This window comes from Aptenodytes patagonicus, chromosome 12 (assembly GCF_965638725.1).
Source record: "Aptenodytes patagonicus chromosome 12, bAptPat1.pri.cur, whole genome shotgun sequence".
NCBI lineage: Eukaryota > Metazoa > Chordata > Aves > Sphenisciformes > Spheniscidae > Aptenodytes > Aptenodytes patagonicus.
Window position 1 is genome coordinate 13492209 of NC_134960.1, and position 17132 is coordinate 13509340.

At 43.1% G+C, this 17132-nt stretch overlaps 2 protein-coding genes across 4 annotated transcripts in view; one reads left to right on the top strand and one right to left on the bottom strand.

The window, feature by feature from the left end:
- Positions 1-2814, bottom strand: part of LOC143166290 (PWWP domain-containing protein 2A-like) — a 31878-nt gene extending 29064 nt beyond the window's left edge. For all 3 annotated transcript variants that reach the window (XR_012996383.1, XM_076350496.1, XM_076350495.1), the window contains exon 1: positions 2129-2814. Coding sequence is in view for 2 of the 3 variants with exons in the window: in XM_076350496.1 (XP_076206611.1) it covers positions 2129-2814 (686 nt within the window). In the remaining variant the exon portion in view is untranslated. The remainder of the gene's footprint in view (positions 1-2128) is intronic.
- Positions 2815-2851: 37 nt separating this feature from the next.
- The window catches only part of LOC143166292 (gastrotropin-like), a 49402-nt gene continuing 35121 nt past the window's right edge, over positions 2852-17132 (top strand). Inside the window, exons 1-2 of the mRNA XM_076350500.1 lie at positions 2852-3050; positions 4821-4908. Coding sequence (XP_076206615.1) covers positions 3024-3050; positions 4821-4908 — 115 coding nt within the window. The 5' untranslated portion in view covers positions 2852-3023. The remainder of the gene's footprint in view (positions 3051-4820; positions 4909-17132) is intronic.

Genomic DNA, 17132 nt, shown 5'->3' on the forward strand with positions numbered 1-17132 from the left:
GGCACTCTGAAGAGCTTGGCTTTTGGAATTTAAATTTCACCTTCTGGATTCCCATGTAACAAGCACCTCTGAAGAAAGTCCAAGATCATATGAATGGAGAGAAAGGAATAAGTGGTTCCACTGCATAAGAGAATCTGGGAATAATAGCACAAGCCTTCATGTATCACTTTTTCACAGTTCTTACTGTAAAGACTTGCCCGAGGGCCTGTGCTTAAGAACAGGGGAAACTGAGATACATGCTTCCACTGAAGCCACAATGCAAAAGCAGCAGACAGTTTGCCTGCTACAGATGACCTTTACTGCAAAGGGCTGCAGTAGATCTGCAGAGAGAAAGATCTTCAGCACGCAAGAAAACCTCAGGCAAATCAGTGGATGTTTGTGGTCAATGTGTGTTTAGTAAGATATGATCTCTTTCAGGAGTATGGGAGAAGCTGATGCTTTCCTTCTTCACACATACAGACCCCTAGAAGTACAGAAGCACGTGCTTTGTCACCCTGCTAACCAGGGCAACAATATAATTTTGCTGGTATAACTTCAGACCTACAAAAGAATCGATGTTAACTAGCATTACAACTTAAGTTGTAACGCCTCCTGGCCTGCTTTGAGACATTTAATATTTCACACTAGAGGTGAGTACAGTTTGCAGATCACATTTTAGTACGTGGCTTCAAAAGACAAATTGGTAACTTAGCATTTCCAACCACAACAACTGACAAATTTAAAACTTACTTCCACGACATTATCCAGAACTTGGGTTTTGGAAAAGGCCTTCTGTTTCAAAAGCCAACCAAGAAGCTAGGCCCAGGACAAAAGTGCTGGTCCCTAATACCTTTCCTTTTAGAAAGCATTGACAATATTGATATTACAGGAAGTTATTAAACAGCTACTAGTAATGTAAAAGGGAGTGATAAAAGACATATGACCACACATGCAGCTTAAGTTGGGGGGGAAAAAAGCACTGCATTTTTTGCATACCGATTATTTTAAATAACAACCCTGGTCAAATTTCACTTTTCTCTCATGTTCTTCCATAGTCGTTATAGGTCTAGAAAACAAACACTAAGACGAAGAGGTATTTTCACCTGTAAATAGTAGTTAGATTGTTTATAAGATATACAGTATCACTGATGACTTCTGGCCTCCCAAGAACCCTTTGCTATATGAAGGCAATGAAAAAGGCAAACCCCAAACCTCACAGCCTGATAAGGCTTTAAGTTATTTTGTGATACGTAAGTTCCCCCTCCCCCCCCAAAACGGTATTTAAGAACTATTAAACTTCACCCCATTCATTGCATATAAGGAGCAATCACTAGTAATAACTGTACTTCAGGACTATAACAGCCTAGCTTGAAAAGCATTATTCTGAAAAATAGTATGTACTGAAAAATAAGGTTACCTAGGCAATGTAAGACACAAGTCAACAGGAAAAACAGATCTCTGGGTCTGTACGTTTGTACAAAGACTGGAATAAACGCCAACATCAGTAGCTCAGGTCCTTTTTCCCCGGCAGACAGGGATGCTGGAGGCCCGACGTGAATCCCAGCCGAGTCAAAAGGATGTGCCCATGTGCTCGCCCCTCTCCCGGCTCCCCCATTTGCTCACCCCCACCGGGGACTACTTTTGTTAAGAACAGCGCTATAAAACGGGCGGCCGGAGAGCCGCCGGCCACCGCTCACACCCCGCGCTCCAGGAACGTCCCGCTCCCCGTCCGCGAGTTGAGGCCGGGGGCGGGCGGGGAGCGCGGGGCTCGGCCCCGGGCGGGAGGGGGGGCCCTGCCCGCCCCGCCGCGCTCCCTCCACCCCCTGCTAGAAGGGTCGAGGAGGAGGATGCCCGTGAGCTGCTGCCACCGTCCCCCGGGGAGCACGCGGGGGCAGGAGCCCCTTGCCCCCACGCGGACCCACGGCTCCGGCCTCCCAGGGCGAAGGAGGGGAGGGGAGGGGAGGGGAGGCTGCTGCCGTCGCGCCCCTCGGCCCCTGCCCAGGCCGCTCCCCGCCGCGTGGCGAGCACACGAGGGCCTCGGGGGGGGGGGGCTGCCCCCGAGGGCAGGAGAGGGGCAGGCGGCTCTGGGCGAGCTCGCTGCCCCCGTCGCTGGATGGGGGGTCGGGACGGCTCCCCCGTAAGATCTCACCTTTTAGAGAGGTCCATGAGGACCCCAGAAAAAAGCTTCTCTCCCAGCCGGAACGAGACCACGAGGGCGTCCTCGATGATGTGATCCAGGGTGACCCGCACCTCGGAGCCAGGCAGCAGCGCAGCCTCCGCCTCCCCTCCGGCCGGAGCCAGGGGCACCGGGGACTTGGGCTCGACAGCGGCGGCATCAGCAGCATCCGGCTCCTCCTCCTCCGGCCGGTACGGCTCCTCCCCGGGCTCCGGCTCCGCGGAGCCCCCAGTAGCCGGCGGGCAGGGCTGCGGCTCCTCCTCGGGAAGTTCAGGGTGCCCAGCAGGCGGCGGGCAGGGCTGCGGCTCCTCCTCGGACTCCGGGCTAGGCGCTCCGCGGTGCTCGGCCTGCGGCGAGCCCACCTCCGGGGTGGAGGGCGGCAGCTTCTCCGTCCTCTCAGCTTCCGGCTCCCGAGTGCCGGCCGGGCTCCGGGCGAGCTGCACAGGCGGCGGCTCCTCGGCCTCGCCGGGAGCAACCTTCCCCCCGTCGGCCTCCTCCCCATCAGGCACCACCGACTCCACGGCCTCGGTGACGGCAGGGAGAGGGTCCGCGCCGGCCTCGCTGCCCGGGATAGGCTCCATCTCGGGCTCAGCTTCACCAGCCCCCCCATCGCCCGGCACCGCTGCAGTCGCTGCCGCCTCCGCAGCCATAGCCGCCATTTTCTCTGCTGCTTCACCGCCGCCTCCCTCCAGCAGCGGGATCGATAACCACGGCCTTCCCCGCCCGCCTGGGAGGGAGAGCCCGCCCCCTAGGCTCGCATCCGGCAGTCTATTGGTGGGCGCGGTGTAACTTTCTACTTCTACTGGAGAGCGGAGTAGTCCGTCAAGCCCAGCGGGAACTTCTCGTTGGCCAACGGGGACTTCATTCAATGAAGAGTCGGGAAGAGGAAGAAAGGGTGTGGCTTAGTGCTTTACGGGCCGTTACAGATTAGAGGGGTTGGGCCTCTAGGGCTGCTCCGTCATCTCATTGGTGGAAGGAGGAGCCGCTCCCGCGGGAGGCTGGTAATTGGCGGCGCCAAACGTCCATCGGGGGGCGCGAGGCAGGAGCCGCGCGGTGGCCGGCATGCGTGCTGCAGGCGGCCGGGAGAGGGCGTGAGGGAAGATGGCGAGGGCAGGAGGGCGGCCCTCAGGGGGGTTAGTTCGCCCTGGAGCGGCACCCCCGCGGGGGAGAGGCCGTCTCTGCCTCCCAGCTTGTACAGCGCCGCGCTCGCCGCCGCGCGGGTGCAGGCGGGGGGTGCTACCGGTCTGTGGCGCCACCTGCCCCCGTGCTGTGGGGGCGAGCGGGGCCCTTACTGCGGGGCGGGGGGGTGAGTGAAAAACAGTGCGGTAAGCGGGCGGGTCGCTGGGGAGAGGGAAAATGTGAGGAAGGCAGAGGGCCTGCTGTCTTTTGTGAAGTAAATCGACACCTTAAAAGATTAAGTGGCATGAATTAGGTACATCGGATAAAGGTGAAAAGCGCAGTGTTGAAAAGGGGAGAAAAAGAGTTAACGTTTTCCCTTTAGATGTTCTGAATCAGTGATTTTTCTTCCTGTGGGATCAATAGTTGCTACCGTGGGGGCATTTTTTCCCCCCGGGTAGGAAATCTTGTATTTTCTAAACAAAAATTAATGAAAAAGGAAAGGTTTTAGTCTGTTATATGTATGATTTTACATTTTGGAAGCCGAGTCCTTTGTAGAAAGGAGGGATTTGTTAGAAGGGAGGATGGATGAGAAAGAAAAGTGAGAGCAACTAGAGACAGAAAGACAAAAGTGATCTTAAAGCATGAGTGGTTTTATTCTTCCTAGTGCTATTATGAGAGATATATTGTTCAGCAACAAATGAAATTTTCTGAAAAGTAACAAGTCAAATCTATAAGATTTTCTTTAAAAATAAAGTATTCCTTTTCTTTCATGTTAGCGACTTTTATTGGCAGACTTCAAAGTTGCTAGCAACCATATGCTTACAATAGAAACAGCTACACCCTGGGTTGTCAGGTAAAAAACTTATAAATAACGGGCATGAAGAACTAACGAAATTTTTGCAAGAGTTATGAGAAAAAAATCCTTGATCAGATTTAAGGCCTGGTACTACACTCACCTTTTTTCTCTTCATTGTAGGAAAAGTGAGTGATACGTAGTTAAAGGACTACAGTAATGCAAAGAATTTTTTTTTAGTAATAATAAATGAGGACATGGAATAAATAGTCTTCTGTAACAGCAAAAAAGCTATGTATAACTGTTTACAGGTAAAACATGATCTTGCAGGCTGCTAGCTATAGGATTTTAGTAAGTAATAAAGACATGATTAACCTACTCTGTTGTCCTGATCATAGTGGTTTGACTTACGTAACAGGCATAAAGACTTCCTTTTGTATCTGATAGTGGTTCACTTTGCATGGCGAACATAATGTTTGCATTGTTGGTGGTGTAAAGTGTGTAAGGAACATATGGCAGCATCAGGAAGAACAGCCAGACACATTTCTGGAGACAAATACATTAGAAATACAGTTAAAAGAATTTGCTAATGGTAAAACTGCTTGCTAAAGATAAAACTGCTTAATAAATTTTTGTATGTTTTACCACCATATCTGTTAAATCAATGGTTTGGTAGTGTGGGTGGGCAGAATAGAATGTGTTTATTGGGGGAAGGAGTAGTAGATACTGAGTTACAAATTTATTTTTTTCCAGCCATGCTTGCAGCTTTGTCAGTCTGTATCAAAGAGAAACAGCAGATGGATTCAGCATATGATCTGTGGCTTAAAAGAAATCAGATTTGGTAAGCTTTTCCAAAACTACCTACCATTAATATTACATCCTAAATCATTTTGAAACAATTTTGTTAGACCATATTTGTAAAAGATCTGTGTTCCTTATCCTGAGGCCATAATGCTTTGAAAGATGGCAACTGTCTAGGCAGCCCTAAGGCTGAATAAGTTCTTTGCCAGAATTCTGGAGAATAACGAGAAGATTTGTGTTGCTACTGAGTTACCTTCGTTTCAAAGCTACCCCTGTGCAAGGATTTCAGTTTTAATTCAGATCTGAGATTTCAGGTTTTTCTGTATGTTCTGCCAAGGAGAATGCAATAGTGGTTCTGGAAGGTTCACAGGAGTTGCAAATGGTTCGTAAAGAGTTCTCATCTTGAAGAAGCCTGGTGTAAAAGAAATGGGTCATAGGAGTGGAAGGAGGATTCTGCTGTTCTTTCCTCTCATTTTTGTTCTGTGTGATTATGATAACATACGATGTAGAAAATGAAGATTTGTTTCCCAGAAACTTTTTACCTTATTCAGATGAGTCCTTGGACAGATTAAAGAAACATATTAGTGAAGGTAGCTCATACGTAACACCAGAATTGTTTTTACATTGCTCTCCTACGCAAAGAATTTCACTGTGCTTGGAGGTACTCCAACTCTATTTCAACAGCAGACCAAACCATACTCCGCATGCACAGGACTGTTCTGCACGTTAGAGGTATGATCATCTGTTCGAATGCTGTTTTCCTTATTACTGTCTTACACTAGCAGTAATCTATTTGTTCATTCCAAGACTAATATTGTGGGGAAAAGGCATGACGTTAGCTAGAAGGGCTGGCAGGGTACAGGAGTATGTATTGTCACATTCTTTTTTTTTTTTTAATTATTTTTTATTTTTTACTCAGGAGACATAGTAGTATATTTCAAAACCTTACAAACACTTGCACTCAGATAGAAGTTTGCAAAAGCAAAGTTGCCAGACAGCTTTCATGCAGGGGAGGCCAGAACTGTCATGGTCCTTACTATAAAACAGCATGGCTTGTGTAGATACTTTGTACGGTTGGTGATTTTAATTGTGCTAGCCGGTCAGTTTAGTTAGCCACAGTTCATTTCTGTGGTGCTGCTGTGCCATGGTATAGAAGGATGGCAGTAAATTCTGAGCCTACAAGAAATTACCAACTAATACAAAGAGACTACTCAGCCCTTGAGCTGATGGGACATTAAGATCCCATAGCTCAGCCCAGCAGGCTTTTTGTTATGTTAAGTTCAGACTTATGTAGAGGATGGGCGTAAAATGGAAGATTTCCTCTTGTAAAACTTCAGCGAGGTTAATGCTTGCTGAAATCCACCTTGCTTTTCAGCAGGTGTTGCTTATGGCAGACAGTTACCATTAAAATGCTAACTGTCATCTTTTACATCTACTGGAGTCCCCAGCAATCCTTATGCTAAGCATAGGAAACAAATCTGGGTGTATGGCTTGTTAACACTCTGAATTGTTTCATTGCAATAACAGAGGAGATTATGTGCTTGACCCAAGCAGTTTAAACTACTAGGGGGTCTTAAAATAGAATGTAAACAGCTCTTTTGCAGTATCATTTGCATGTTGAAAGGTGTTATATGTGCTTTTAAAAAGAGATAAATAAGGGCATTTATATACCACTCTAATGGCCAACAGAAATATGCTACCATAGGTAACCCTTAAATGAAAGTATACTAACAGTAGGCACGTAGATGCAGGATGAAACTTGTAAGCTTAACAAAAAAGCACTTGCTATAGAATTTTTTTTCCATCCCAAATTCCTTTGTTCAGCATTTAATTTCTGTTTATTTTAAATCTAGCCTGTAATCTCTTTAAGATAGGGTTTGTCTTTCTGTGGCTGGTTTGCATAGTGATTGGCATAGTTGGGGCCTTGTTTCTATCCTGGAACTTTTAGAAACTGCCAAAATAAAATGAATGAAGTTAATGAAACAAATTGCACTAACACACTTTCTGTAGATCAAAATGAGTTTCTGTGTCTTCAGCAAGTGGCAGAAAGGACAGAAGTAGAAGGGAGAAACTATGAATTCAAGGGAGGAACTGATACAATTAGAGGGAATAAAATGATGAATTTGAAGGCAGGAAAAATGCAAAGCTCTATGAAGATGTGTTAACAGCATATTGGCAGGCTGGGTAGCTAAAGAACTTGTAGTAAGTTTGGGTGAGTGAGTGAACAGATGTGATATGGTTGCATGATGCCTGTAAGAAGTAGATATGATTGTATCTGTATGCATGGGTATATGCAGGTAAAAGAATTGTTTCTGTGTGTGTAAGCTGGGACGCGATAAGGATCGGGTCTGGCACACTTGATTGTTTAAAGGCCTGTGCTGCTCAGTATTAGTGATACTGATTTGTTCTGTCATGACCAAAATGTATTATTGCACTGACCTAACTATGAATAGAAAATCTTGAAGTCTGTGAATAGTCACAGCCTCTATGTGTGTTTCAGTTAATAAGTGCATTGGGTTAGGGTGAGTGTAGTTTAAGATGATGTATAGTGGTAATATCTGGGCATCAAGTTCTGTGAAAGTGCGCTACCATGAAAGAGCCAACACAAAATGCAAGGTTGTAGTGGAACAATATACATAACCGGCGTATAATCAGGGTTGCGGTGAAGCCAAAGTGCATGATTGCAGCACATCTACAAATATTCAGCTTCCTTGAAGCTAATTTAGCTACCAATAACAGTGAAACTGTGATAGCAGTCTCCAGAATGGGCTGCACCCTGGTAATTGCCTAGTAGCTGGAATTTGTGGTGTTACTGGTATCCAAGCTAGCTGGATATGTATTTAAGTTCACTATGCCTGTTCATGCTGCAACTGATCTTTCTTACTGTAGGCATATGAAAGCTCTGAACGAGTGTGTGGATTTATAGGGACTATTTATAGTGTCTTGGTAGGATAGTAGATATTTTTCCTAATATCTAGACTGGGACATAAGAATTCTAGATTAGAGGTTTACAATTTGAAGTTCTAACAACCTTGCTGAGACTTTGTGACTCCACACATTAAAGGGATTGTGGTTTATATACATCCAATAGCTCCAGTCTTTTGCTGGCTCTTCAGCAACAACACCGAGAAATATTGTACTACAGGAAACATCATACTTTTCTTCCTGCGTCAGTCTGAATCATAGTGGTAATAGCTTCCTGTGACTGCTATAGTGACAACAATTTCCCGTGACCCTGAGGAAGGTCTGAGGGTCTCTCAAAAACTTCCACAAGTCAGGGTTTAGGGACCACAGTTTTATGCTGTGTTAGTAAATCCATTTTAACATTATTCAGTGTTTGCAAGGCATGATCTGCTATTGTTGTGAAATTTTCAAGGCTTTCCTATTTAAAAAGTAAAAGTGTAACCAATGAAAGCTGATGTATGTAAGCAATGCAGAGGAATATAAGCAAACAAACAAAGTAAAGATTGGGTCTTGATTGTATGCTGCAGACTTACTGCTTCTCTAACAAGTTAGGAAAGTAGTGCTCTTAAAACAATTGTTAATTACATTTAAGCTGTTTTGAAACTTCATTATTGATTTATTACAGAAAATTGGTATGGGAGGAGAAAATCAGTCATTCCCGTAATGTTTGGTAACTGATTTTTGTAGCCGTGTGAATGTAGAGCTCATTTTGTTAGATTTATGGATGATCATTAAAGGATTTGTAAAATCTCACTGCATGCACACACGCCCCAGAAGTCTACCCTGCAATTTGAAAAGTTAATTATATGCTAAATTTCTTGTGAACAGGAGATGAAGTCAACGCTTGGGGCTTTACCTAATGTCCATATGGAGAATTGATTTAAATCAATTACCATAGTTGGGGTTGCTTAAAAAAAAATTGCAACTGTAAGTGAGCCCTTGGGGCGAAGCACCAGCATTAGCTCACTGCTGACATGTCTCACACTTATTTTATAATTTTAAAGAAATGTGAGTGTGAAACTACTTCTTGTCTTATCTTGTAATCTGACTGATTTCTGCTGTCTTCTGAAATGTGTGCATCTGTAGGTACTGGTGGTATCCACACTATATCTCCACATATTTTTCCATTCAGATAAAATAAAACAACTTTGAAGATGCAAAATTGCTAATACTATTACTGTTTCATATTTTGGCATCTAAAACCTTATCTCTAGTTTTGCATGCATACGTTATAATGGTCTTTTAATAGAAGATCTTTCATTATTTTAGTATAAATAAATAAAAATAAATTCATAATGCACTAAAAACTAGGTCTATAGTGTGTCTCAAACCGTGATCGTTGTTGTTAAATGATTAACTTATTGATTATAACTAATTCTTAGTAGATCAAGTGCTAGTCCTTTTCCCACACATATATGCTAGTCGTCTTCCACAGTTACTTATTATCAGTATTAAAAGTTCTGGGTGTGGAATGAATTCATTCATTTATATGATACAATTTTGGAGTGCCCAGCTAGATCAAGCAATTTTATTGAGTCTTGGAGACTGAGTAAATCAAAATTAGTCTAAATGTGACCAAGACATCAAAGAGCAGAGTTTGCAGGGTATCCTTTTCAAAAGTATTGTCAGGACAATTCAGCCTTCATAGTGCTGTAGGCCAGAGATGTATCAGTGTACCTACAAGAGGCTGTTGGGTTATGACACCATTCTGTCGGCACATGAGCTGCCTTGTGTCTGAGTCAGGTGTGAAATACTCCAGTTCATTCTTGCTGGAGCTACAAACCTCATGATGGGCTGGCAGCCCATCTGACCACCTCTTCATCAAAAGTGGCAGGCAGGGAAGTACTTCTTCCATTCCCCTCCTCTGATAGACCAGCTGGATTCAGTCTGGGAGACGGTAATTGATTGACGTGGGTCTAAATGACTTACAGTTCATTTTCAATAGTGGTTTAGGTATAGAGGAAGGTACTTACATGACCTAATTTAAGTGCCTAGATTAAATGGCCAGTTCAGGAGCTCTGTTAGTAAAGAAAGTAATCGCTCTCAGGACAGTGGTTCAGAAAGGGATGCTAAGCTAACTCTGAAGTGATCTCGGAATACCATCTGTCCTTTTGACTATACGGGTACTCTAGTTTCACAATTTAAACATTGAAATTGTGATTATCACCTGTACTGCCATATTCTCAAGAGGTAAGGAAGGTTCTACAAATGTTAACAAGTGTCTGTTTGGGCAGTAAGTGATCAATCTGTTGAGGCATCTAGCTTAATTTTGTCTTAATTTTGAGTGCTAAGACTAAGTGTTTTTGAAAGCGTAAAGGCCTTAGGCTCTCTGAATAATTTTGTAGATAAAACAATATTTATGTTTTCAGGGCTTACATGAAACATAATGCAATTTCTGACTCTATTCAGGAATCAAATTACTTATATACATTCTTTAAACAGACTGAGTATTACTTATAGAAGTGTTCTTCCTCAACAATTTTTGATTAATTTTCCTTGATGGTTTTAGGAAAGTTTAATTTCCCTGTTCTAAAAGAATGTGGTTTGCATCTTCTGTGTTTTGCAAAGAGCAGAATTGTAGCTAGTGTATTCTCTTTGGATGACTCTGTTAGTGCCAAGAGCAGCATACTTGGGGTCTGTGTTACTGATTTTAAGATCTAGGGAAACTGAAAACTGGTTTCCTTCAGATGTTAATCTTTTTTTTCTTTCTTTCTGCCTGTTTAAAGATCTCCCTGTCTATGATTTGTAGTGAACAGAATAGGATATATTATTAGTCAAGTTTTAGATGATCTTTTAGCCAGAGTCTCATGGTGTTTTAGCATAAATATAAGGCTGTATAAAAAATCTAATGTAAAGGAAGCCATTTGCTTCAACTAGTCTATACAATGTTATTCTTTCCTGTGAAAATGCAAGTCTGTATATTTGGATATGGTCAGTTATTTCTAATTTTGTGACTTAAATTAAAATGTGTATGTTACAGTTTTCTCACTTGTCATGAATATTTGTATATGCTCCTTCCTACCACATGTGGCTGCGGCTTTGGCACCTTGATCACACGTCCATTCACAATTGCGGATTTTTGCAAGTAAAAACTTATATTTCAGTTTCAAGATGATAAATTTATAGGAAAGTCATGCATGTTCTCAAAGTGTCTAAATATTCCTAATCAAGCTCCCTGGGTTTGATAGGGGATGGAAAAGCAACTGTGTCTTGCCAGACATTTAGTTGTCTTATGTAGACATTTAGTTGTGAAATTCTGCTGTAGTTCTCCAGATTCCTTTATCTTTAGGTATAACTTACTGCTCTAAAACACAGTCATGGCTTTCAGAATCCATAGGGTTGCTGAAAGCTTAATTTAGCAAAGAGGTTGTTTAGTTTTGTCTCCCATGTTAATTTAAGAATTTACACTGTCAATCTTCTAAAGATCTCCCCTGTGGTTGTTAGATTCCAGCTCCTTTCCTCCTTAATGATCTGTGATGATACCACCTCCTTTGATATTCTACCAGTAATTAGTTAAAAGATACCTGTTCTGTATTCTCTAAATCTTTACCCCTTCAGTTGTAGATTGAAGAGAAAACTTTGAGTATAATTTTTTTTCAGTCCTTATTTACTTGTTTTGCAGTGAAGTTTACGGCACAGTATGTGTCAGTTACTCATTGAAATATGGTCCTGATGTGGCAAGCAGGACTGGGCCTTACCTGAATTTGAGTAGGAGATCCTTACAGAATACTCAAGTGATTTACTAATTGAGTCAGTAACAGTCTTTCCCTGAATCAGTGCTAAATCAGTATCCTACACTGAGTAATGGCTCACGTAACAGAAGAGTTTGCTCACAGAAACCATTACAGAACAATTCCCTTTATGGATACTCTGTTCTGATTGAATAAGGCTTTCCAAAGTGAGGCCTTGCCATGCAACCTGTAATTTTCATAGTGCAGTTTTTAACTGTGACTATCCTTCGCAGATACCCTTGCTGCTGTGGCATAATCTCTTCAAGCTGCCCTAGCACTAGTAGAAATGCCCTTGATGCTTATTGGTGCCACAGCTGTCAGTGTGGAGAGCCCTGCAGTTGTGCCAGTTCTAATTGCTAACTGAGTTATTTCTTTTACTTTGCATAGCAGAAGAAACAATTCCAGGATTTGTTGTAAGGGCCAGTCATTGCTAATACCGGTATGTTACAGGGCCAGTCATTGCTAATACCGGTATGTTACGTAGCCTTAGCTTGAGGTTTCATCCTTTGAATGGCTTTCTTTGAACCTGAAGCTCTGCTCTAGGACTAAACTCACTTTTGTCTCTCTGTATTTTTAAAGTAATTGTCCAAGAATGAAGAAAATCATTCCTTCAAGGAAGCTGTTCCAGAATAGGGATTGGGGAGTAGCCCTTGGAGTGTTCCTGGAGGTACTGTCTTTGACTTGAAATGTAAAACAAGCAACTGAAGTTCTCCTGGTACTTCTCCTAAGAGTTAAGACATTAGTCTTGATGACTTGGATATTTTCTTTTCTGTGGTGGTGTGGTTTGTTTGTTGGGGTTTTTTGTTGGTTGGTTTTTTTTCCCAGTTAAATTGAATGCAGTAGCCTTAAGTATTAAGTTGTGGTTGAAATGTGTTAAATTCTGCTCTGGAACAGGGTTGGGTTTTAGTGACTTTCCCATCTGAGATGAAGGTTTAGAAGCTTCTTTTTGGCTTTAATTCCCTGCCATCATGTCCTCTTTTTATCTTGTGACAGGTACTGCATCAAGCCATGATAATGATGTTTTTTAGAATCACTAGGATACTTCTGAATCACCCAGAGATCACTTGTAAAAATGGCAGGTTCTGCAAGATTTGATGTCGCTTTATATCTCGAGCAATATAAACCAGCTTCTTAGGATCTATGTCCTCCTTCCTTAGCTCCTGAGTTCCAGTCAAGAATGTCTAATTTAATGAATCCTGTGTGTTATTCATGGACATTTAGGTATTCTTTAGGATGAAAGGGGCTATTTGTAACTAAGATTGTGTAAGAATTTACATTCTAAGCTCTAGTTCTCTCTCATTACTTTGGGACACCTATGGGAGAGATTTCTAGATTTCTGTCTGAAAAGTATTAAGGGAATAAATGGAAATGAAAAAATGGTTAATTTATCAAAAGCCAAACACTCTGTAGCTCTAAGTCTCAGACATTCCAGTTGGCAAAATAAAATTGCAGTGTGATTAAATGATCACGAATTATATTTCAAGTAATGCAATATATCTTATGAATATTTTGTATGTAAGTGAGTTCAGAAGATCTCCTTGGAAATGGAGAAATTTGTATGGCTGAAGGTATGAAGAATGAGTGATACACTACTGAAAAATGCAATCAGGTACTTAAACGCTATCTAAACAAATACATATTAAGGGACAAAAGATTTGTGTGCAAACTTACTGTTGGCATTGCCTGACTCTTCTGTTCTTACCCATGCAAAGACTGTCTTTTCTTGTTTTTTTGTTTTTAAATTAAGGTACAAATACAATTATTTTATCTATGAATACATCATCTTGATCCATTAATTTCTATTCAGTCTCCTTTAATTATTTAAGAATGCTGTTTGTGAGAAAGCTCCTTGGAATGTTTGTGACAAATAAGCAAGGCAATAAGTATTAGTCAAATATGTCAGGGAGACCTTAAAGCAGCCTTTCAGTACCTGAAGGGGGTCTACAAGAAAGCTGGAGAGGGACTTTTTACAAGGGCATGTAGTGATAGGACAAGAGGTAATGGTTTTAAACTGAAAAGGAGTAGATTTAGATTAGGTATAAGGAAGAAATTCTTTACTGTGAGGGTGGTGAGGCACTGGAACAGGTTGCCCAGGGAAGTTGTGGATGCCCCATCCCTGGGAGTGTTCAAGGCCAGGTTGGATGGGGCTTTGAGCAACCTGGTGTAGGGGAAGGTGTCCCTGCCTATGGCTGGGGGGTTGGACTAGATGAACTTTAAGGTCCCTTCCAACCCAAACCATTCTATGATTCTATGTGACAGGAATATGTTTAATATGAATTAAAAATGTTAGAACTATGAAAGATGAGTCTTTTAAGTCTTACATAAAGAGAACAGCAAGAAAATATAGTATACAGATATTTCCTGGAAATTTCCAAGTAAACCAAATCTTTCAAATTCCTTTTAGCTTGTCAGTAGTTCTTTAACATTTTGTAGCTTTGGTTGTCTCTATCAGATCACACCCAGCTTGATTTTCATATGGGATGAGCACAGCAACTGTATTTCCTTGCATCAGAAAATGGGAGCTGGAAGTATTTGGGCAGCACCTCTGAAAACCATATTTACTATTTACTGATGGTCACCTGTGTTTTGGGAGAAGAAGTTGTATTGAATGTCAGGGTACCTGGAAAAAGCAATAAAATCAATAATCAAATAATAGTTGGTATTCAGCTGAAACATTAGACTTCCAATTACAAGTACTAAATCTTATTATTTAACAGAGGATTTTGCATGTTATTATATTACACTTGTTTTAAAATATCTGACATCATATCTGTTGCTTAGGATTCTTCACTGAGTATTTGGGTTTAATATTAGTTGTTTGCAGAGTGTCAATTAGATGTTAAATAATTCTTTTTATTGTTGCTGAAGAAGTCTGCTGCTGCAGGTGAAGAAATGTCTAGGAGGTCACTGTCCTTTTGGAATCTGAAGTGGAGTACAGTACATCTATATTCAAATTTGTGTTTAATGAAATAATAAAGGGGCAAAGATAGGGACAAAAAGTGTCCTATTTGGATAGGGTAGCCAGAACTGTTACTTACAACTTGGATTATGTTTGATTTTGTGAGGAAATAGGCAATCAGTCAATTACTGTTGCATACATGTCGGGGAGGGAGATTACTCATATGGAAGTGGAAAGAAAATTTTTTCAGAAGGACAAAACTGTCACTTTGTTTTTCTTTCTTAGCTGGTGAAAGACTGAGCAGTGAAGAAGTTGGGGTTTTTTGCCTTATGACTGAACTACGGTGGGAAAAAAAACACCTTGATAAGCAAGTTGAAAAGAAGATTGAGAGTTTTACTTGCCCCTTTTGATTTCCATTTCTTTCTTTTACTAAGCCCATATACTACCTAATTCATCTGGGACTTGTAAACTAACTTGTAAATTATATGGGCATATAATTAAGTAACACTGCTTTAACACATTGCCCGGTGTAACCCTAGTTACTGTAGCAGCCTATATGAATCCACTCCAAGGGGAAGGTAGAACACCATTACTTTAAACATTGTTTCTCTTCTACCAGAGAAAGTTCCTCTACAAGTCCGCACAAGGGGGTGTATTCTACTGCTGTGTAAGCTGCTATTATTCATTTCATGAGAGAAGGACTGAGATCAATGTCTCATGCAGTAGTTTGGCTGACTAGTAGCACTCTGTTAAGCTGCTGAAAGTTGTTTGTGTTTGATTATAACTGTTTTTAAATGTTTTTTGTTTGGAAGGGACCAAATTGCAGTAAGTGAAAGTACTGTTGAAAAGTTTCTCAGGATTTTCCATGCCATTCCTAAACCTTTCCCCAAAATTATTTTTGGTGTTGAGCACATGCATTGCTATGTATTATGTAGTTAGTGTAAGATACATGAGTATTTACCTTTAAATTATATGCAATATGTGTGTTTGCCAAGTTAAACAGGATACACCTTCCTTTAAAGATGAGTGTTGGGTTTTTCATAGAATCATTAAGGTTGGAAAAGACCTCTAAGATCATCGAGTCCAACCATCAACCCAACACCACCATGCCCACTAAACCATGTCCCTAAGCGCCTCATCTACACGTCTTTTTTAAATACCTCCAGGGATGGTGACTCCACCACTTCCCTGGGCAGCCTGTTCCAATGTTTCACCACTCTTTCAGTAAAGACATTTTTCCTCACGTCCAATCTAAACCTCCCCTGGCGCAACTTGAGGCCATTTCCTCTCGTCCTATCGCTTCTTACTTGGGAGAAGAGACCAACACCCACCTCACTACAACCTCCTTTCAGGGAGTTGTAGAGAGCGATGAGGTCTCCCCTCAGCCTCCTCTTCTCCAGGCTAAACAACCCCAGTTCCCTCAGCCGCTCCTCATAAGACTTGTTCTCCAGACCCCTCACCAGCCTCGTTGCCCTTCTCTGGACACGCTCCAGCACCTCAACGTCCTTCTTGTAGTGAGGGGCCCAAAACTGAACACAGTATTCGAGGTGCGGCCTCACCAGTGCCGAGTACAGGGGCACGATCACTTCCCTGCTCCTGCTGGCCACACTATTTCTGATACAGGCCAGGATGCCATTGGCCTTCTTGGCCGCCTGGGCACACTGCTGGCTCGTGTTCAGCCGGCTGTCGACCAACACCCCCAGGTCCTTTTCTGCCGGGCAGCTTTCCAGCCACTCTTCCCCAAGCCTGTAGCGCTGCATGGGGTTGTTGTGGCCCAAGTGCAGGACCCGGCACTTGGCCTTGTTGAACCTCATACAGTTGGCCTTGGCCCATCGATCCAGCCTGTCCAGGTCCCTCTGCAGAGCCTTCCTACCCTCGAGCAGATCAACACTCCCGCCCAACTTGGTGTTGTCTGCAAACTTACTGAGGGTGCACTCGATCCCCTCATCCAGATCATTGATAAAGAACTTGAACAAGACCGGCCCCAAAACTGGGCCCTGGGGAACACCGCTCGTGACCGGCCGCCAACTGGATTGAACTCCATTCACCACAACTCTCTGGGCCCGGCCATCCAGCCAGTTTTTTTACCCAGAGAAGAGTATCTTGTCTAAGCCGTGAGCCGCCAGCTTCTCGAGGAGAATGCTGTGGGAGACGGTGTCAAAGGCCTTGCTGAAGTCCAGGTAGACCACATCCACAGCCTTTCCCTCATCCGCTAGGCGGGTCACCTGGTCATAGAAGGAGATCAGGTTGGTCAAGCAGGACTTGCCTCTCATGAACCCGTGCTGGCTGGGCCTGATCCCCTGGTTGTCCCGCTCATGCCTTGTGAGCACCCTCAAGATGAACCGCTCCATCATCTTCCCCGGCACCAAGGTCAGGCTGACAGGCCTGTAGTTCCCCGGATCCCCCTTCCGGCCCTTCTTGTAGATGGGCGTCACATTGGCAAGCCTCCAGTCGTCCGGGACCTCCCCTGTTAACCAGGACTGCTGATAAATGATGGAGAGTGGCTTGGCGAGCACCTCCACCAGCTCCCTCAGCACTCTCGGGTGGATCCCGTCTGGCCCCATAGACTTGTGAGCGTCCAGGTGGCATAGCAGGTCGTTAACTGCTTCCTCTTGGATTATGGGGGGTTCATCCTGCTCGCCGTCCCTGTCTTCCAGCTCGGGGGGCTGA